The sequence below is a fragment of the Motacilla alba genome, chromosome 1A (genome assembly GCF_015832195.1).
Source record: "Motacilla alba alba isolate MOTALB_02 chromosome 1A, Motacilla_alba_V1.0_pri, whole genome shotgun sequence".
In the NCBI taxonomy this organism is placed as follows: Eukaryota; Metazoa; Chordata; class Aves; order Passeriformes; family Motacillidae; genus Motacilla; species Motacilla alba.
The window spans coordinates 873,885-894,583 of NC_052031.1; the positions used below are offsets into that span (position 1 = coordinate 873,885).

The 20,699-nt window shown below is 48.4% G+C and overlaps 1 protein-coding gene and 1 long non-coding RNA gene across 5 annotated transcripts in view; one reads left to right on the forward strand and one right to left on the reverse strand.

The window, feature by feature from the left end:
- Positions 1 to 273: 273 nt before the first annotated feature.
- On the reverse strand, positions 274 to 6,262 carry LOC119708172. The gene is made up of 3 exons (XR_005258982.1): positions 6,150 to 6,262; positions 4,332 to 4,472; positions 274 to 486 (listed from the first exon to the last, which is right to left on the reverse strand). It is a non-coding gene; the product is annotated as an uncharacterized LOC119708172 (long non-coding RNA).
- The window catches only part of NRF1 (nuclear respiratory factor 1), a 60,164-nt gene continuing 45,483 nt past the window's right edge, over positions 6,019 to 20,699 (forward strand). For 3 of the 4 annotated variants that reach the window (XM_038154249.1, XM_038154245.1, XM_038154248.1), the window contains exons 1-2: positions 6,019 to 6,136; positions 19,496 to 19,727. In XM_038154249.1, coding sequence (XP_038010177.1) covers positions 19,505 to 19,727 — 223 coding nt within the window. In that variant the 5' untranslated portion in view covers positions 6,019 to 6,136; positions 19,496 to 19,504. Of the gene's footprint in view, positions 6,137 to 6,941; positions 7,639 to 19,495; positions 19,728 to 20,699 lie in introns of those variants that run through there. The other variant, XM_038154247.1, reaches the window with a different exon arrangement.

Here is a 20,699-nt window from a genome sequence, read left to right on the forward strand (position 1 = left end):
ATGGCTTTGACCAAGGGAAGCTGGACATCACTGCTATGAGATTTACAGTCTTTGATATTAAAAAGATGGGCCCACATCTGGAGTCTGGGCTGCACCAGCTGGAAGACCTCTTTCTTCTTTCGGAAGTCGGACCCCACCATCTGGGAATACTCCTTTCTGGGGTACATCCTGAGAACAACTAACTCACAATAGGGTATAGAATTGTGACGTGAAAATTTGGAATAGAAACTGCTGAGAAAAGCTTATGAGCACCCCTATAAATATCTGTACGCCCCAACAATCGGCATGCAGCTGGAGGGAAACCTTCCCCCACTGTACCCAGCGCTGCTTTGCTCATGCTTTACCACATTAATTAATAAATTGATTGCTGCTTGAACATTGGCCTAGTCAAGCTGGGACTGGTTGTCTTGATGAACACAGGAGAGCAGCTCGGGATGGATTCCTCTGATGAAACGTGTGCAGGGCCTTAGAGCAGCCCTGGCTGTCCTGTTTAGGTACAAGAACATTATAAATCTCCCATTTACAAGATTTTGCTGAGAAAGCAAACCGAAATGTAGCGTGGCTGCAGAAATGTGAGTTCCTCACAGGGGAAATCAGCACGGCCACGGCTTAGCCCTCAGGAATTTGGGATAAAGGCCACAGAAAGGGGTGAGAGAGAACTGGAAAAACTCTGTGACGGGGTAAATCTGTAAAATATTCTCAGTGAGAAGGAAAACCAGCCACCCTGGGCCTTTGGGGCACCTCAGAGGACAACCCCGCGGTGGCTGCGAGGGGCACAGCTGGCGATTCTCGGGGTTTATCTCTCCTGCCCAGGGGAGCTCACCCCGCCGCTCCCGCCGACAAACACCGGGGCAGGGCCGAGCAAGGAGCCGCCCAGCGGCGGGGACACCGCCACACCCAGCAGAACCAGGCAACAGCAGCCCGGACATCCCGCTCGGGGTGCCAGGGAATGATCTCCCCAAGGAAAGCGCTCTGGAGTGAGGCTGGATAATTTTTTTAAAAAAAATTTAAATTATTTTTTAAAAATCAGTTTTCTTTTTTTTTTTTTGGCATATTTTTGGCGACAAGATCCAGCTGAAAATGTAAATTCCTGGAAAATGCCTTTTTAAATAGAAATTTTGAAACATCTGTTTAAAATAGTTTTGGTGGTGGGTTTTTTTTTGCTATTTTTTTGTGAAAAAAATCATATTTAAAACGGATTTTTTCTTTCCTTGTTTTGGCGGGAAAATCCATTTTAAATAGAAATGGTGGGGGAAAGCCAGTTCAAAATGGAAATGTTTATCTTATTTTTTGGTGGAAAAAATACAGTTTAAAACATAATTTTTTAAAAAAAAAATAAAAATTAAAATTAAAAAATAAATTTAAATTTTGAAAATCTTTTTAAATTCCTAAATTTTTAAAAATTGAAATACAATAAAAAAGGAACATTATCAGGTGCTCCAGCAGCCATCAGCAGGGAAAGGAGTCAGGCAATGCTTGTTTTAAAAACCAATGGAAAAAAGGTGTGTGAACAAGTTTCCACCTCGTTTCTTGTTTCTTCGGTCTGATCTTTGTCTCCTCACTGATTGTACATGAGATGCTTTGAGTTCCCTTCCCACCCAAACCATTCTGTGGTGAACTTGACCAAAGTTTATCCACGTTTATATATATATATCTGAAAATAAGAAGTGAAAAGAAGCTGAAAATATCTGAGTGCCTGCAAAAGGGGAGAATTTAAGGATCTGAATTGGAGAGAGGGAAGATTCAGATGAAAGAGCAGAAATGTGCATTTGCAGAGCCCTGCCAGGGGCTGGGAGATGCTGCAGGAGCCCAAAATCCCCCCAGCAGCAGCTCCCCAGAACAATTCCAGATTTTGGGGAGCACAATCCCAGCGCAGGAACCATGCCCACGATCAGCCTTGGTTTTGGTTGGCTCCAGAGGAGCCGTGCAAGGCAGAGCCCGGCCGAGGCTGGGCTTAAACTTAAACCAAACCCACTGCAGCACCAAACTTCTCCCTGGGTGTCGGGAAAACCATCCTGGCTCTTGATGAGCCGTGCAAAGACAGCGCAGAGCGCGTTCCTGAGCGATCCCTGCTGCAAGGACGGACACCGAGGAAAGCACAGGATGCCATTTTCTTTTCAGGCTGGAAAAGAGGGAGAGAAGAAGAAGGCCAAGGAGCTGCGGCTGTGTTCTCTCCCCTCCCATCTGCATCGTGGATGTTTGAAAAATGCTCTTTGTGGCTCTCAGTGGTGTTTTCACTTTTTTCAGGTTGTCCCAGAGGTTGTGGACTCCGCATCCCTGGCAGCGTCCAAGGCCAGGCTGAGGAATCTGGGATGATGGGAAGTGTCTCTGCCCACGGCAGGGCATGGAGCTGGATGATCCCTGAATTCCCTTCCAAGCCCCTTCCATAATTCTGTGATTTTCCTGTGAGTTTTCCCTTCCCAGACCCAGGAATGGGGACATTCAAACCCTTCCCATCCTCCCAGGAATCTGGGATTATGGAAAATGTCTCTGCCCATGGCAGGGCGTGGAGCTGGATGATCCCTGAATTCCCTTCCAAGCCCCTTCCATAATTCTGTGATTTTCCTGTGGTTTTTCCCTTCCCAGACCTAGGAATGGGGACATTCAAACCCTTCCCCAAGGTTGTTCCTCCCCAGGCTTTCCCTGAGCACTGAATTTGGCATTTCCTGAGCAGCCTCCAGGATTCCCATGGCTCCCTTCCTTCTGCTGCCACATCTGCATTCCCAGCGAAGTTTTTTCCCAGCTTTTTCACGTGGGGTTATGGCCCAGCACAGCCTGGATTTCCAGGAGAACCCAGGGAGGTGTGTGCTGGTGCTCAGATTTCCAAAGAGAAAGGGTTGGTTTGTTCCCACTGGGAAATGACGCCTCTCTGGATCATCCATGAACATCCATGCTCTTCCTTTGCTCTTCACAGAGGTAGGAAACAAATAGAGGAAATTTCCCTTTTGTAATGTATCTTACCAAAAAAAAAATATTTTTTTTAAATTCTGGTTTAAACTGTATTTTTTTCCACCAAAAAATAATAAGGGAAACATTTCCATTTTGCACTGGCCTTTTCTCACAATTTCCACTTTAAAATGGATTTTTCCATCAAAACAAGGAAATAAAAATCCAAAGTAAATATGTTGGGCTTTTTTTTTGTTTGTTTGTTTTTGTTGTTTTGGTTTTGGTTGTTTTTTGTTTGTCTGTTTGGGTTTTTGTTTGTGTTTTGCTTTTTTGTTTGTTTTGGGGTTTTTTCCCCCAGAAAAAAGAGACCACACGTGCCAGCACTCAGCAGGCACAGACCCAGGGATTTTGGGCACTTTCACAATCCCCTGCCTGGACAAGCCCATTGCAGAGGCATCAGCAACACCCTGGAAATGTGCACCTGGACGGGACAGCCCCAGCCAGCCCTGCCCGAGGCGGCAGCAGCTGCACCTGCAGCATTCCCGAGCCTGCTCCCAAACATCAACCCGGCTGCGCGGTCACATCCTGCCCCTGGGGGCTCCCTGCTGCCTCACCCAAATCCACATTTCTCCAGGAGTTTCCTCATGCAGGGATCCCAGAATCCACAGAATCTCTATCTATATATCCACCCATAGATATATAAATACATAAGTAGATATATATTTTGTATATTATATTAGTTATTAGATTATATATTAGTTATTAGATTATATATAACTATATATATATAGGGTGATTAATTTAAATCCCAAGGAATTTATATATATATATATATATATAAATTATATATTTAAATTACCATTATATATATTTAATTATAAATGAATTATAATTATAAATCAATATAATTATTAATATTGTATATTATATATATATTTATATATATTTATATATATATATAAATTCCTTGGGATTTCAATTAATCACCATATATATTTTTATATACATATATATATATGTATATATATATATATGTATATACATATATATGTATACCTATATATGTACATATATGTATATACATATATATTATATACATATATACATATTTTATATCTATAATATATTTATATATAATATAATTCATATAATTTTAAAAATATATATCTCCTTATATATCTATGTATATCTACTTATATATACTTATTTATACTTTTTATATACTTATTTATATATCTATATATCTACTTATATATTTTTATATATAATTTTTATATATATCTATATATAACTATATATATAACTATATATACATATAACTATATATATAACTGTATATATATAACTACATATATGTATAAATATATATCAATATTTATATAAAACAATCTATATATGGGGGAGTGATTAATTTAAATCCCAAGGAATTTTTTGACCCCACAGACCTTGAGCAGAGAGCATGGAATAAACACAGATTCTCTCTTAATAAAGGGACATCTTTGAAAATATTTTGCTTTCCAGGCTGCTCTAAACAACTTCTGGGGGCTCTTCCTGCGCCTGTCCCCGTTGTGTTTTCCATGTCATTCCTAAGGACAAAAAAAATCAGTCAGCTTCAGAAAATCAGATATCAACTTCCACCTCAAGAGTCAAAAGCCCATGGATTTACACCCATTTTTATTATTTCCCTCAGCTCCTTCCCCCCCTGTTTCAAATCCTTATTTATTTTTCAGCTCGCTAAAGCAGGGAGTTGTTTACACTGGTCTTTAATATTATTAAGTCCCACTGAAAGTCCAGGTGAATTGTGAGTTCCATAGAAAATGGAAACAATTTGCATTTTTAACTGGGTTTTTCCACAGAAAATGGGGGGAAATAAATTTTAAAATGGATTTCTCCACAAAAATGGGAAAATTGGAGATTTAAAACATGGTTCTTCCACAAAAAAGGGGAAAATTCCTTTTTGTACTGTATTTTAAATAAAAATAAAAATATAAATAAATGGTTTTCAACTGTATTTTTTTTCCACCAAAAAAAAGTAAGGGAAGCATTTCCATTTTGAACTACCTTTTTTCCACAATTTCCATTTTAAAATGGATTTTCCCACCAAAACAATGAAAGAAAAATCCATTCTAAAGATGACTCTTTTTTTCACCAAAAAATAGCAAAAAAAACCCAAAACCAAAAAAACCCACCAAATTATTTTAGATAGATTTTTTTTCAAAATGTCTACTTTAAAAGGCATTTTCCAGGAATTTACATTTTAAACTAGATTTTCTCACCAAAAAAAAAAAAAAAAAAAGGGGGGAAAAAATCTATTTTCAATTTTCAACTGGTTTTTCCTCAGCTTCCATTTTAAACTGGATTTTTCCACCAAAAATATGACCAAAAAAAATCTATTTTAAACTGATTTTTTGTAACTTCCATTTTAAACTGGATTTGTCCACAAAAAAACATGCAAAAAATTATTTTAAACTGATTTTTCCACAATGGCCATTTTAATCTGATTTTCCACTCAATATATGGCCAAGAATAAAAATTTTATTGTAAACTGTTTTTCCCGACTTCTATTTTAAACTGGATTTTTCTACCAAAAATATGGGATGGAAAAATTCAATTTTGATCTGATTTTTCCCACCAAAAATATGGCAAAGAAAAAAAAAATCTATTTTAAACTGATTTTTCCGCAACTTCCATTTGAAACTGGATTTGTCCACCATAAACATGCCAAAAATTTTTTTATTTTAAATTGGTTTTTCCACAACTCCCATTTTAAACTGGACTTTCCCTCAAAAAGATGTCCCGAATAAATGGATTTCAGCCCGCCTTCCCCTGGCTTTGCCAAACCCGGTGACTGCGGCGCTCCCGCTCCGCCGAGGCCCCGCGCCCCTCAGCGCCCCTCAGGCGGGAACGGCCGCGACCTTCCCAAGATGGCGCCGGCCCCTCACGGCCTCAGCGCGGCCCCCGCGCCCTCCCCAACATGGCGCCGACCTCCCGCCTATGGCCGCCCCCGCCGCCCTCGCCCTCCCCAAGATGGCGGCGGCGCGGCGCTATGACGCCATACGTCCCGCTCCCCCCCCTCTCGCTGTCCCCGGCCTCCTCCGCCGCCGCCGCCGCCGCCGGTCCCCGCCTCCCGCGCTCGCCACCGCGGCGGCCGAGGGCGACTCGCGCCGCCGCCCCGCTCGCCCGCCGCCCGCCCTCCGCTCGCCCGCCGCGGCCCCGCGGCGCGGGCCCGCCGCAGCGCAGCCGCTCTGAGGTGAGCGTCCTACCGCGCAATCTCCTCCAGCCCCGGCGCAGCCGCACCAACGCGGGGCCCCCGCCGCCCGCACCCGCTCCCCCGGCGGCCGCGACCGCCCGGCCGCGCCGGGCCCGCGGGGCCGCCCCGGGGCCGGGGCAGCGCGGGGGCGCCGGGACGGGCGGCGCGGGGAGCGGCCAGGGCGGCGAGGGCCGGGGGGCGGCGGGTGCGGGGCGGCCTCGGAGCCCCGGCCCGGGCTGAGCCGGGCCCGGCCGGGCGGGGAAGTTGGGCCGCGGCCGCAGACATTGGCGGGGCTTTTGCTTCGCCCTTTTTCCTGCTATTCTCGGAGCCCCTTCTTTCCTGCTTTTGGCCCTCACCACCTATTTTTTTTTCCCCATTATCCCTCCTTTTTATCTCCCCTTCACCCTCCCCCTTTTTTTTCTTAACCCTCCCTTTTTTGCCTTCACCCACTTTTTTTGCCTTCACCCCCACTTTTTTGCTTTCACCACTATTTTTTACTCTTCACACCCCCCTTTTTTTTCCTTTACCCCCTCTTTTTTTTCCCTTCACCCTCCCATTTTTTTCCCATTTTCCCCTTCACCCCCATTTTTTTTCCCTTCATCTTCCCTTTCCCCCCATAATTAATTAGTTTGCAAAAGGCCTCAGAGCTTAATGAGTCCAACATGAAGTTCCTTTTCATGCCCCCCCTTTCCCCCCCCTTCACCTCTTGTTTTTTTGCCCCAGAATCACAGAACCAATTAGGTTGGAAAAGACCCCTGAGCTCATTGATGAAGTTCCCCTTCCTTCTCCCTTTTCCCCCCCTTTTTTTTTTCATGTCATCCTTTTTTTTTTTTTTCCCCTTTTATCCCCCTTCCTCCCTCTCCTTTATTTTTCTTTACATTTTGCACATGTAATAATTTTCCTCCCTCTGTACAGGAGGTTGAAATGTGTTAATCACTCACCTCCCCTCCATTTAATATACCCAAAAAAGGGCTGTAAATTGCCTATAAAAAGGGGTGTAACTGCCTATGGATTAAAATACCCCAAAAAGGGCTCTGAAACATCTAGCTGGGGACAGACCTGGCTGTGACTGAGGTGTGCTCAGGCCCTTTTTAGTGTAAATAATAATTAAGGGACAGAAATAATTCAGCTCAAGACTCTTCCTACATTTGAGGTTACCAAGTCTAAGCTTGCTTTCAGCTGCAGATGATTTTTGTTGCGTGGGGAGATGTTTTCTCTGTTTGAGTTTGGGAACTCTGCTTTATGTTTTTATTATTTTTTTCTCCTTCACTGGACTGTTATTTCCAGAATTTGGGATTTTTAATCCCTTAGGCAGGGCCTGGCTGTTGTGCTTTTGTTTCTAAGCCTCGCTGGTCTCTGAGCACAGTTTTAGCCCCTCTTCCCACATCCTGAGAGGATTCCCAGTGTGAGCTCATCCCTTCTTCTCCTTCCTCCACATCACAGTTGCTCCTTTCCAAACCCTCTCACAGTGAACTTTCAATTCCCAAATATTGAGGAAATAGGTGAGAGAGTTGTTCATATTTTTAATCGAAATTTCCGTGCTGGTGGTAAAACTGGGAGCAATGATTTATTTTTTCTCTGTCGAGGGGGAAAGAGGAAGTGCGTGATGATGATGATGATGATGATGGTACTTGTGGAAAGCTGAGGATTGTAACAACTGAATTTTTCAGGGTTTTAACCTTGCCCATCCATCCCTGGAAATGTCCAAGGCCAGGTTGGATGGGGCTTGGAGCAGCCTGGGATGGTGGGAAAATGGGCTGGGATTTAAGATCCTTTCCAACCCAAACCATTCCATGATTCCACCAAGTGTCTCAGTGCAGTGTTCGTTTCAATCCCCTCGCCTTCCTCTCCAGTTTCTGGATGTGTTGGTGTTTTGCAGAGCGTCTCAGCTGGTTTTTATGGAGTTTTGTTGCATCCTGGTTGTTTTCCGTGAGCCTCGCATCATTTTTGTGAGGTTCTGTGATGACCACAGCGAGCTGGGAGCCCTCAGCCTCATCCCCTGCGGGTTTTGTGCAGCTCTTGGGATATTTTAGGATTTAGGAAATGTGTGGTCTGACAGAGGTGACTCGGCCAGGACAGCGAACGCCCCATTGCAGAAGTTAAATTAAACCATCCTGGAAAAGCCAGCCCTGCCAGTGAGAGTCCTTGGTGTGGATGGGAGGTTGCACCTCTGTGCTGCTCCATCAGGAAAATGGCCAATTTGGGGGACTGAGCTCAGGGAAGTGGCGGAATCCCCATCCCTGGAATTGCTCGGTTTGGCACCTGAGGCTGTGGATTGGTGGTGAACGTGGCGGGGTTGAGTTGATGGTTGAATTGATGCTCTCAGAGGCCTTTCCTGACTTCACCAACTCCACGATTCCGTGAGCAAAGGCCGCTTTGCTGCCGAGGGAGCTTGGCCACCGCGGGGTTTCTCCTGCCATTAATTGTCTGGAATTCCCTGGACGGAAGCCCCGAGCCTGGTCAGCTGCTCCGATGTCCACCTGCGGCCCACGGGTGTCTTGGCGTGGGGAATTCTTCACGTGCTGGGATTCCATCACTTTTTTCAGCCTTAAACCAGGCAATGGAACTTCTGGCGAGCTCAGGCCTGGAATATTTCAGCCCTGAAAGGGGAAACCAAGGAACCCCAGGGGAGTGGAGGAGCCCAGACTGAGAGCACTGGGACCACTCTTGGTGTCCATCCCCCTTCTAGGCTGGTCGTGTCCAACTTCTGCCGTGTGCATGCCCAAGCTCTGGGAATATTTCCATTGCTTTTCCAGAGGAGGGAGGTTTCCACGCAGTTTCTCTCTCCTGAAGGATTTGGGAATTATTCTTTTTTATGCATTACCTTTCTCTGATCTGGGAAATTGTCTTCCAGGAAGGCAGCAGGGCACAGTGAACTCTGCTGTGCTCCTGAATCCCTTTTACCAAGAAAATTTAATCCACTCTTTTCCACATAAGAGCATTTTGTGCTGTCAGTAGGAGTGGTGGGGTTGTGTTGATGATTTTCAGTGCAGGGAGTTCTGTGAAATTCAGCCTTGGACTTTATCTTCCTTTGGCTGCTTCTGAAGTTGATCTGTGGGAAAAGAACACACAGTTCAGATATTCTGTGTTACCCGTTACCCAGTGCCCAAGATATTTAATAAAATCATTCTGAACCACTTTTTTGGGGGGTTTAAAATAACTTCTGCTGCGCAGTGGGGATTTTACTGGTCCTGTTGAATGCCCCACTACCCTCTGGGGGGAGAAGCTTTTCCAAAATCTGCCCTAAACCCCCTGACACAGCTCCAGCCGTTCCCTTGGATGAAGTGGAACCCTGTCCCTGTGCGTGTTTAGAGGGAATCCATTCCCTTAGGGTTTGGAGTTCAGCTTTTTGTTAGGTCATTTGAGTGCTTTCCCACTGTTGGGTGCAGATCCACAGCCCTGCCCTGATCCATTTCTCACTTATTTTAGTGATGAAATGCGTGTGTCTGCTCTCATGAATCTCTTCATCAGCTCATTGTGCCTGTGAATCCAAACCAGGTGAATAAATCCTGGCAAAACCCCTCTGGTTTCCAAATGCTGCAAATGATGGAACTGGGAACATCACTGGTGTCTTTTATCTCTTCAAACTAAAGCTCCCACCAGAAGCCCTCACCACTTCCCAGCCTAAAGGCTGCAGTGGAGCGTGAGAAAAGTTTTAAGGTCCAGAATTGTGCGGGGCTTTGTGCCAGGGATGAGGAGCCTCTCACCTGTCCAGGTAAACCTGGAGCGTGCAGGACCTTCCAGCTTTGGGGAAATTCAGATTTGTTCTGTGCCCGCTGCAGCAATTGCACTGGGGGTTCAATATTTGTGACTTCCCCAGTTCTGGTCCCTCTACTTCTGCTTTTTTTCCCCAAAACTGGTGGGGCTGGTCCAGTTGCCAGGTGGACAGTCCCACTGGGAGGGCTGGCTGGGGTTTGTCCAGTTTCTGGGAAACCTCAGAGCCCCTTATCCTTTGGGAATATCACAGCTACAGCCTGGAGCTGTCCCGGTGTTTCACCAGAGTATGAGAGGTGTTCCCCAGGTTTTTGGAGCTCAGGCTGCTCCAGTTTTTTGGGAAGGACTCTGAGGCTGCTCTGGGTTTGTTGTGGATGAGTTGCTTGCCAGACTCCGAGAAGGAATCCAAGAAGAAGTCCAAGAGGGAATCCCTTGCGCTGCCAGATGGAACCGGGGAGCTGCAGGCTGGGTGTGGTGGAGCTCGCAGCTTGTCCTGATCCACGCTGACATTTTGATGTCAATGAAATTCCATCTTGGCTTTTCCCTGCTGGAAAAAAAGATGTCGCTGCACAAAAACCCTTAGGATGCTGTGGATGGCAGGTGGATTCCATCTGAGTAGGATTGGGAATTCCAGTCTCCCCTTCCTGTTTTCCACCCTTTCTCGGGGGCCGTGCTGCTTTTGCCGGGGAGTGGAGCCTGGTTTTGTGCTGGAGGATGGAAGCAGGAGTCTCCTTGGTTTAGAGCAATTATTTTTGTTGTTATTTTTGTTTGGCAGGTGTGTGAATTGTTTGTGTGGTGCCTATAAATAATAAATGGGTTGCTCACATCCTGCAGCGACTCGGAGGGAAACTCAACTTTTTCAGTCCTACGAAATTCACCTGACCTCAAACACAGAAGGGAAAACCCATGAAAGTGTATTTTCACTCAGAGACCACGTTTGCTTGTGATCAGTGTGACCAAGGAAGCCAACCCAGAAGGAACTGAGTCCCTCCCACTGCTCATTACATAACCATCTAATTAAAGGAATCAAACAGGGATGACTTGGAAAACTTCATACTCTGGGTCAAAAATACTTGCAGAACCACAGCCCAGAGTGCCCATGTTTTATTTATGCTGAGGAATGCTGTGTAAATGAAGAAGTTTATTCCTGGTGTCAGCCTTTAGAGGCTCTTGCTGCTTCTGCAGCCGCTTCCTTGGGCACCAGGAAAATCCTTTAACTCCTGATTTCCCTTTGGAAGGAGAAAGGACTTCGTAGTGCTGCTCCCTTCCTCCCTAGAAGGAGCTGGTGGTTGGGTTGAAAGTTGTGTTATTTTCAGGCTTGTGAATTCTGCATCACGAGCATTCCCGTGGATTTAGGGGTAAATCGGTGAATTTGGTCCCTTGCTCCAGAAGGAAACGGTGAATTTCCCTGGGAATGGTTGGAATATTTCAGCCCTGATAATCAGAAGCATATGTAGATGGAGGTGGTGGTGGAGAGACGTGAAAGACATCCGAGGAACAAAATGCGGCAGCAAATAAAAATCCATGGTCCGTTTTCAGCAGATGGAACGCGGGGTTGTGGCAGGAGCTGTGGAAGCCTGGAATTCCCTCAGGATTTGCACGCCGTGTGCTCAAAGCGGGAAAAGCAGAGAGTGAGGGTGGCTCAGGGCTGGAATTCCGGGGTGGCTCAGTTCTGGGTGCTCTCCGTGGGGCTGCAGAGTCCCCTCTGCCCGTGTGGGAGGCAGCCGGGGACCGAGGGGACGCGGGGAGCGCAACGCCCGGCCTGTTCAACAGGCTGTGTCAGTGTGGAGAGGCAAATGTGGGATCAGCATTTAAACCCAGCTTGGAGGTGCTTTAGACCTGAAAGACTGGCAGGCAGATCTCTCTGGTGGAGTTGGGCTGGAAATGCAATTTTTTTCCCTCCAGAAAACACAAATGTTGGTGGTGCAGAACGTGAGGCTGCGAGCGTGACGCGGGATTTTCTCACGTACCCGCTGTGTTTGCACAGGGTCAGTTTCCCTTTCTGGGGTTGTGGAGTCATCTTGGAATTGTGGAATGGTTTGGGCTGGAAGGACCTTAAAGCTCTTCTCGTGCCACGGCAGGGCCACCTGCCAGTATCCCAGGCTGCTGCAGTTCCAGGGTCCAGCCTGGCCTGGGGCACTGCAGGGATGCAGGGGCAGCCCCAGCTGCTCTGGCAATTCCAGCCCAGCCAGGAATTCCTCCTTGCCAAGATCCCATCCATGGCTGCCCTCTGGCACTGGCAGCCATTCCCTGTGTGCTGTCCCTGCAGGCCTTGTCCCCAGTCCCTCTGCAGCGACCCTGGAGCCCCTGCAGGCCCTGCAATGTGCTGGAAGCTCTCCCTGCAGCCTTCCCTTCTCCAGGTGAGCAGCCCCAGCTCTCCCAGCCTGTATCCCTGGGAACTGAGGGGCTCCTGCCCTGGAGCAGCTCCGGGGCCTCCTGTGGATTTGCTCCAGCAGCTCCAGGTCCTTATGTTCATTAGTTCCCAGTGAGTTTTCTGGGGAGTTTTTCCTCCTCAAGTGCATATGTTGCAGGGCAGCCAAGCAGACGCGTTCTTGAACCACTTGAACTTCAAGAAGGGGTGGCCAGGCTGCCATGGTGGAAGTTTGATAATTAAACGTGGTTAGGACTGTCCTGTCTGTCCTCACCATGTGCTGATCGTGAGTTAATGCCACGTGAGGACCGAGTCCTCAAGATGATCCATCCTAATTTTGGGCCCCACCATAGATAAAAGGTACAAAGGTATTAAAGTGCCCAAAGGAGGGCACAGGGATGAGGAAGGGGCTGGAGGAGCAGCTGAGGGGACTTGGATTGTCCAGCCTGGAGGAGAGGAGGCTGAGGGAGACTCACTGGGGGCTGCAGCTTCCTCAGGAGGGGCAGCTCTGATCTCTGCTCTGTGTGACCAGGGACAGGATCTGAGGAAATGGCATTAAACTGTGTCGGGGAAGGGTCAGGTTGGATATCAGGTTGGATATCAGGGAAAGGTTCTTTCCCAGAGGTGCTGGCACTGCCCAGGCTCCCCAGGGAATGGGCACAGCCCCGAGGCTGCCAGAGCTCCAGGAGCATTCGGGCAGCTCTGCCAGGGACAGAGCGGGATTGTTGGGGTGTCTGTGCAGGATCAGGAGTTGGATTGATGATCCTGTGGATCCTTTCCAGCTGAGGATATTCCCAGATGGAGCCAAGGCTGGACAGAGCTCGTCCATGCTGGACACGAGGTGATGCTTCCCACCCCGGAGCCTCGACAAGGCTGTGGCATTTCTGTCCCCACCCTCCTGCTCCAACCTTTCTGTGTCACCCACTGCCATTCTCCTTTCCTGTGGTAGTCCAGCATAACCACTAATCCTCTCTCTCCATAAAAGAGGATTAAAACTGGGAACATTTGCACCTTTCAGCAGCCAGCCAGGGCCGTGCTCTGTCTTTTCCAGCACTAATCCCAAGGGCTGCACCTCTGCGTCCAGCCAGGAGTGCTTCAGCCAGCACCGAACAGCAGCCTGTGCTTGGGTTAGCAGTTCTTAAAAGACCACTTCTGCCTGTTAATTAAAAAAGCTGAATTGACTAAAGATGAGTAACTCACGCTGCTAGAACGACTCCTGGGTTCTGCAGCTCTGAGGAAAATAGGTTAAAATTGGGATCTCTGTGTGGCTCTTTGAATAAAATGCAAGAGCAACAAAGTATTACCTCAGAGAATGGCATTTATCGTGTCCTGGTTCCTAAACCTGTGGCACACCGCACATCCTGCAAAAAGATTTTAGGGAAAAAGGTGCTGCTGGTGGATACTGGTGAGGGGGAGTCACCCCAAATGCTGCCTGTGAAACCTGCAGAGCCTGGGGCAGGCACGGGAATGCTAAATGAGAATTCCATCCTGTGGGTCACAGCTCTGGGTGCAGTTTCACTGCCAGTTTTGGGTTACACTCGGCTGCCCAGGCTGGGATGTGGTGGTGCCCTTCCTATGGGTTTCCAAATGGGAAATATGCTCTTTTCTTTCTTGGGGTCTTCCTTGAAGTCTTCCCTTCCCTCTTGGCGAGGGCTGATTCCGCTGGGATTTTATTTCTTCGTGCCAGAGCTCGAGAAGAATCTTCAAGAGGAATCCACCTCATCCTTGTGTTTACCTGTGGCTTCCTGCTGGTGTTTGGTGCTAAATATATGAAATTTAGCTGCGAAAAGGACCCACTGCAAGTCGCGTTGTCCCTGATGTGTCCTATCCCATCACCCAATGGCAGCTCTCAGCAGCAAGTAGGAGGAATTGTCCTAATAAATACCTGTGAAATCCTGCTTGTTCCTTTCCCAGACCTGACGTTTTTCCTGCAGGGGGATTTCTTTGCTCTTTGATGTGAGATTGTGACAAAGAGAGCGCGTTAACAGAAGGAATTTTGGCTTTGCTTGCTAGAATCCGTTTGATTTCAGGGCTTTTCACGCTGAAACCAGGAGCATTGGGATTTTTTTGCACCCCACGCTAATTAAAAGGATCATTTTACTAATGTTATGCCACAGGAGGACGCTGTGGAACGAGAGCTGGTTCCTGTTGTTGCTCGAGTCACCGTATCTGTGCCAAGCACGTAAATGAGATGTTCACTTCAGTCTTGATAGGAAGGGAATAAACTGGAGTGTCTTATCTTGCTTTGTGCCTGGTATCAGCTGCGCTGCTGCCAGGAGTCAGTGTCTCCAGTCCTGGAAAGTCGTTCCCATCCAAAACCTTGAGCAGCTTCTGGAGGGGCAAGTGCTCCCCTGGAAAAAAAACAAAAAAACCCACCTGTTTTTTATCAGGTTGTGGTGTTGGCTTCAAAGTTCTCCTCATGAGCAAGGGAGCTTTTTTTTTTTTTTTCTTTCGGTGGAAAATGGGATTTTGATATTTAAATGTGCATTTTCAATGAATTGTGGTAATTAGTGAGATATGAATCAAGCTTATCCTGGCGAATGGTGCTGTTTGCTTATCAGGCCCTCGGGGGGTGATTCCCTCTAGGCACAGCTTTATACAGGGCTGGCGTCAAATTCACCCTAAACAGGAATTACTGAACGATATTCACCCAGTGAGAGATGCCAGTGCAGTGTGGAAAGCACAGGAGGAGCTGCATCTCTGTGACTGGGAGTCTGGGATCACCTGCTGGGGACACCTGGGCATCCTCTTCCTCCTGTCCCCGTGGAGAAAAGAGCAGGAGAAGGTCTGGGACTGCTGAGTGAAGGGACTGGGGGCTGTTCCTGGGCTTTCCCAGAAGCTGGTGCTGTTGGAATTGGCTGGCACAGAGCTCCTGGCAGCTCTGATTTCTCCTGGCAGTGCTTTCTTAACCGGCGTGCTCAGGAAATGCCGCGAGGGAGCTCCGCGCCCCGGCTGGGAGGTGCATGAGATGCCAGGTTGGCCCAGATGGAGGAGAAACAGAGCCAGGACAACACCAGGAGTGGCCATTCCTCCTTTTTAAAGGTTGCCCTCTAATCCTCCCCTCAGCTGGAGCAGCTCCTCTGACCCAGACCATCCCAGGAGCCACCAAAACCAGCTCGTTTCTGGCCATTCTCATGGAGGGAAGACATAAATCCCTCAAGACTAACGAGGCTGACCACTGATTTCAGTCTCAGCTCCTGGTGAAAATCATGGAATACATCCCTGGATTTGTGTTTGTTCCCAGAGGGAGTTGGCTCTCCGTGGTTGTGACCATCCAAATGTGATGTATCAGAAATCTGCAGGTGACAAACCAGGATGTACCCACTCTCCTGAAAAACTGCATAGAGGGTCTTGTGCCACAACAGGAACAGCAGGACTGGACAATTTCAAAGGTCTAATTCCACTCAAACAGGATTTGATTTTATTAGTAAATGGCCGGTGATTGATTTCTTGCTAAGATCAGTTTTCACTTAGGAATCATCCCAGGCTGCCTCTGCAGGGAAATTGGAGTTTATGGAGACACGCAGCCAGAAGGCTGGAGCAGCTTTTTAAAGAACGCATTCCTGAGCACTAAGTGCAGAGGAAGTGCTTTTCAATCTGATTGAATCCACCAAGTGTGACCCAGTTGAAAAATCTCCTTCACATCAGCAGCCCAGATCATCAAAGGTGCTTTTGATCCCTCCCCATCACGAGCTGCCAGCGGTGCCTGTGGCAGGGAGGAGGAGGAGGAGGAGCTGGCAGATCTTGAAATAAATGGAAGTGAGATCTTCCTTACCCTCCTGGGAGTGAGGAAGCAGCTCAGCAGGAGTGGGTGGGAAGTCCTGGGTGCCACCAGCAGCATTTGGAAAGATGGAAACTGCTCCAGCCTTGCTCTGTGGCTCACGGAGATGAAGCAGCACTTAGTGAGGAATCTCCCTCCCAGCGAGGGGAAGAGGAGCAGCAAACAGTGGCCAGAACCTGATTGAGAGGATGATTTCCTACAGAGAAGGAAAGGGTGACCTTCCCCAAGGTCCCTTTCATGGCTGGATCCTAGGAGGGATCCTCTCATGAGCGTGCGTGAGAGGACAGAGCCAGCAGGTCTCTCAAAATTTCCATGGAATTCCTATTTTGCTTCCTTTCCAAAGAAGCGAGATCCAGCGATTCTTTTTATTTATTGCTGATCTGTGCAGGGTTTCAAATTAATGAGGTGTGGGCTGAGTTGGTAAAAATGGCACCATGATTGAACATTGCAGAGGATAAATGCTCATCTCCGGGTTCAGTCTGTCTCAGTCGTGCCTCCTGCAGCATCTGAAGCAAAACCTCTTCAGTGGGATAAAGGTTTAAAATGATTCCAGGCCCTGCCTGTGTAAGGGAGTTTTTCCATCGTGCTGCTGTTCCTCGTGATTTTTTCCAGTGTGGAATTTTTATTTTGGACTCAGTTTTAAGCACCCTTTAAGCTGGATGGTGATGGTGGAGGATGTGGGGTGTGTCTGTGGGGTTTTTATGGGCTGAGTTGTGACTTGTTACAGTCACACCACAGAGACCTCCATTTCAATCCACGTGGGTTTAAATTTGGTGTAGGATTTATGGGGTTTGCAACCAGTTCCTGGTGTTTTCTGGTGGCTTGAGTGCTGCAGCTCTGCTGTCTCCTCCTGCTTCTGGTGTCAACAGCCACTGGTCAGGGCTGACAGGACATCAAGGGAACCTCTGACACCTCATGAAGCAGCTGCACTGTGTGATGAGAGGGACTTCATCCTCATATTTTTTATTAGCATTTCAAATGACTTTAAAACTACTCCTGGCTGTCATCCAAACCTTCTGGACTGAGCCACGGCCACCAGGAAATGTCCTTGCAGTCCCCACTGTGTCATTAGGCTTTCCCTCCTCCTGAACCTGCTCTGGTTTTGGGAGAAAACCAGGGATCAGTGTTCCTTTCTGGAGTGGGGAATGCTCCTCTCTGAAGGATGAAGGGAACAGCTTTCCTTTCATCCCTGTGCCCAGATCCCTGCTCAAATCCAAGCCCCACCCTTTGGATGTGTCACAGGGATGCTTGGCTGGCCCAGCTTGGTGACACCTTCACCTGCCAGTCAAGGTGCTGGCCCACAAAGCCTGGCTCGTGTCAGGAATCCTTTGGGAATAATTTGAGTGTGGGAATGGCTTCCCAAGGTTTCGGTGTTGGTGGCATTAGGTGTAGGTTGCCTTTGAGTGCAAGGTTTGCTTCCAGGGGTTTCATCCACTGTCTTGGGGTCTTGTCTCCTGACTTTAAAGTCACTGTGCTCTAGCAATCATATTCTGATCACGTTTTCCCATGGGTTTTTTAAATTTTAATAGTAAGAAAATAGCAAAGTCCCCTTTCAGGAAAAGCTCGGTGTCTTGGGAAATCTGTTCAGCTGGTCCATAAGGATTTACTCGAAAGATTTTTTTCTGTGGTGACGGCAGCGTGAGTTTCGTGGAAGGAGGTTTGGGCTGATTGTTTCTCCCCCAGAAGTTTTCAGTTTGTCTCAGTTTGTACCTCAGCGTCTCAGTCCCTTCCTCCCTGGCACTGTTTGAACCCCTGCTATTTTTGGAGGGTTCTAATATTACAGCCCAAGTTGTAAACAGGGTTGGACAACAGCAACATCAGACTCCAGCAGCTTTTTTGGGAGGATTGGGAGTCTGAAGCTGGTTTGGCTTTAGCTGTAGCCTCAGTAGGTTTGTGACAGTCTCACAACAACAATTCTGCTGTCCCTCAGGCTGGAATATTCCAACCCTTCCCCAGCACTGCCAATCCCACCACTAACCATGTCCCCAGGGTCTGTTAAATCCCTTCAGGGATGGGGGCTCCAGCACTTCCCTGTCCCACTGACAACCCCTTTGGAGAAGAAATGTTCCCTAAAATCCCACCTAAACCTCCCCAGCACAACTTGAACCCATTTCCTCTTGTCCTGTGGCTTGGGAGAAGAGACCAACCCCACCTGGCTGCAACCTCCTTTTTGTTTGGTCAAAATAACCCTCTAGACAAAATGGTTTGGGTTCCTGTGCCTCACTGACCCCCATGGCATTCTGTGATGTAATTCCATGACTGCACTTGCCTGGTCAGAACCTTTTTTTGTTTCTTTTCTTGTTCCCTGCAGCTGGTCACATCTTTCTGCTCTTTGCCCTGAGCAGGGACAGATTCCCTTTGGGGAACCTGTTTTTGAGGGTTGAGGTTCTAATTCTCCTGTTGGAAAGTCTCTTAGGGATGTGCCTTTTCTTTTCCACAAACGTACAGCAGGCACAGACGGAAAATATCCCTGCACCTCCCATCCTGTCCCTCCTGCACAGACCTGGGCTCCCAGTGTGTGGTCCAGGGCCCTGCTGACTCTGTGAGCTGCTGCTCTGCTCAGTGCTTTACCACTGCTGTAATAAATCAGCTTTCTGTGGTTTTTGTGCTTGGGTTGTGATGGCTTCGCCTCTTTCTGGACTCTGACTCCGGGTCTGGGTCCCTCCTGAGCAGAAAGATCTGGAGGGGCTGGAGTGTGTCCAGGGAATGGAGCTGGGAAGGGGCTGGAGAGCCAGGAGAGGCTGAGGGAGCTGGGCAGGGGCTGAGCCTGGAGCAGAGGAGGCTCAGGGGGACCTTGTGGCTCTGCACGAGTCCCTGCCAGGAGGGGACAGCTGGTGGGGTCAGGGACAGGAGGAGAGGGAACGGCCTCAGGCTGGGCCAGGGGAGGGGCAGGGTGGGCACCAGCAGGAATTTCCCCATGGAAAGGGGGTCAGGCCTTGGCAGGGGCTGCCCAAGGGGGTGGTGGACTCACTGTCCCTGAGGGTGTCCAAGGAATTCCTGGATGCGGCACTCGGTGCTCTGCTCTGGGGAGGGGGCATAGGTTGGACTCGATGGTCTCAGAGGTCTTTTCCATCCTCAGTGCTCCTGGGATTCTGTACTGGCATCCTCGTTTGTGTCCCGAGCTACTGAGGTCAGAGGAGACTGTGTCACCCTCAGGCCTCTTCCCTGAAAGCTGAACTTGATGTGGCAAAGCCCAGTCCCAGCTTTGACCCTTCAACGTGAGCGTGAGGGACAATCTCAGGGCTGCAGGGTCCTTGGGGACCTTGCCTCCAGCAGAGATAACGATGTCTGGGTGCTGTGCTTGGTTTGGAAGTGTGGATTTTTCCAAACTCTTTAACCTCAAGTTCCTCTCCCAGCAGAGTAATTTCCCTCTTGTAGACATCCACTGTCCCTGAGGGAGGTGATCTCTGTCCCTCATGCTCACAGCCCGTCAGCTCTGTGTCCCAGCTCTGTGTCCCAGCTCCGTGTCACAGCTCTGTGTCCCCTCTGGCAGTGACTCTTGATGGAAGAACACGGAGTGACGCAGGCAGAGCACATGGCTACCATCGAGGCGCACGCCGTGGCCCAGCAGGTGCAGCAGGTGCACGTGGCCACCTACACGGAGCACAGCATGCTGAGCGCCGACGAGGACTCGCCCTCCTCGCCCGAGGACACCTCCTACGACGACTCCGACATCCTCAACTCCACCGCTGCCGACGAGGTCACCGCTCACCTGGCGGCTGCAGGTAAGGCCCGGGGGCCGCTCCTTCATCATCATCATCATCATCATCATCATCATCTGCAGGAGGGCTGAGCCACCGTGCAATGGCACTGCTGCCACCACCCTGAGCCACAGGGCTCAGCTCCTGCTCTCACTCTGGCAGGGGTTTGGTTTGTGTTGCTGCATTGTTTATTTTATTTTTTATTTTCTTCCCTAGTACAGAACTGTTATTCCCATTCCCATATCTTTGCCTCAGAGCCTCTTAATTGCAAATTCATAACAATTCAGAGGGAGGGGGTTTGCATTTTCCATTTCAGGGGAGGCTCCTGCCTGCCTTAGCAGACACCTGGCTTTCCAAACCAAGACACAGGGCATAAGGCAGTCAGGTGTCCTTGAGTTTCAGCCCTAGAGAGGAATTGTTTTATCTGAATAAAATGGGAGAACAGCAGCTGACGGGCTAAGGAGTTTTAGAGTTATGCACTAAAGCAGTACAGGATCTGAAAAATAGAAAAGCTAAATCTTAAGGCATCACTATTCCATCCCACCCACAGGAATATTGCACAGGAAATTCTCCCTGCTGGCCACTTGAATCCCACATCATTTCTGTGTGCATCACAGACCTGCTGGGAATTGCTGCTCTATACAAAGGTCCCTGCTAAAATGCTGCCTCAAGTAACCGAATTAAAATTCCGAATATGTCAAAGAGCAAAGATTGCTTCAGGCCCCACATAAACAACAGCAAAAAATAACCCAGGAGCTCAGCCTTGCTGAGTCAGGGAGCTCACCTGTCAGGCCTCTCCCAGGGAGATCCTGACACATCTGGCTGGGAAAGTGCTTCAGAATCACACATTCCTCCCAGTGAGCCAAATGTCCTCCAGACTGGCCCTGCAGTGGGTCTGCACTGGCAGAAAAATGGGGTGATAATTAAGCACTGAGTCTGTCCTGACTCTGTGTCAGACTTGAGACCAATCCTGTGAGCTTCCACCACCCCCTGAGC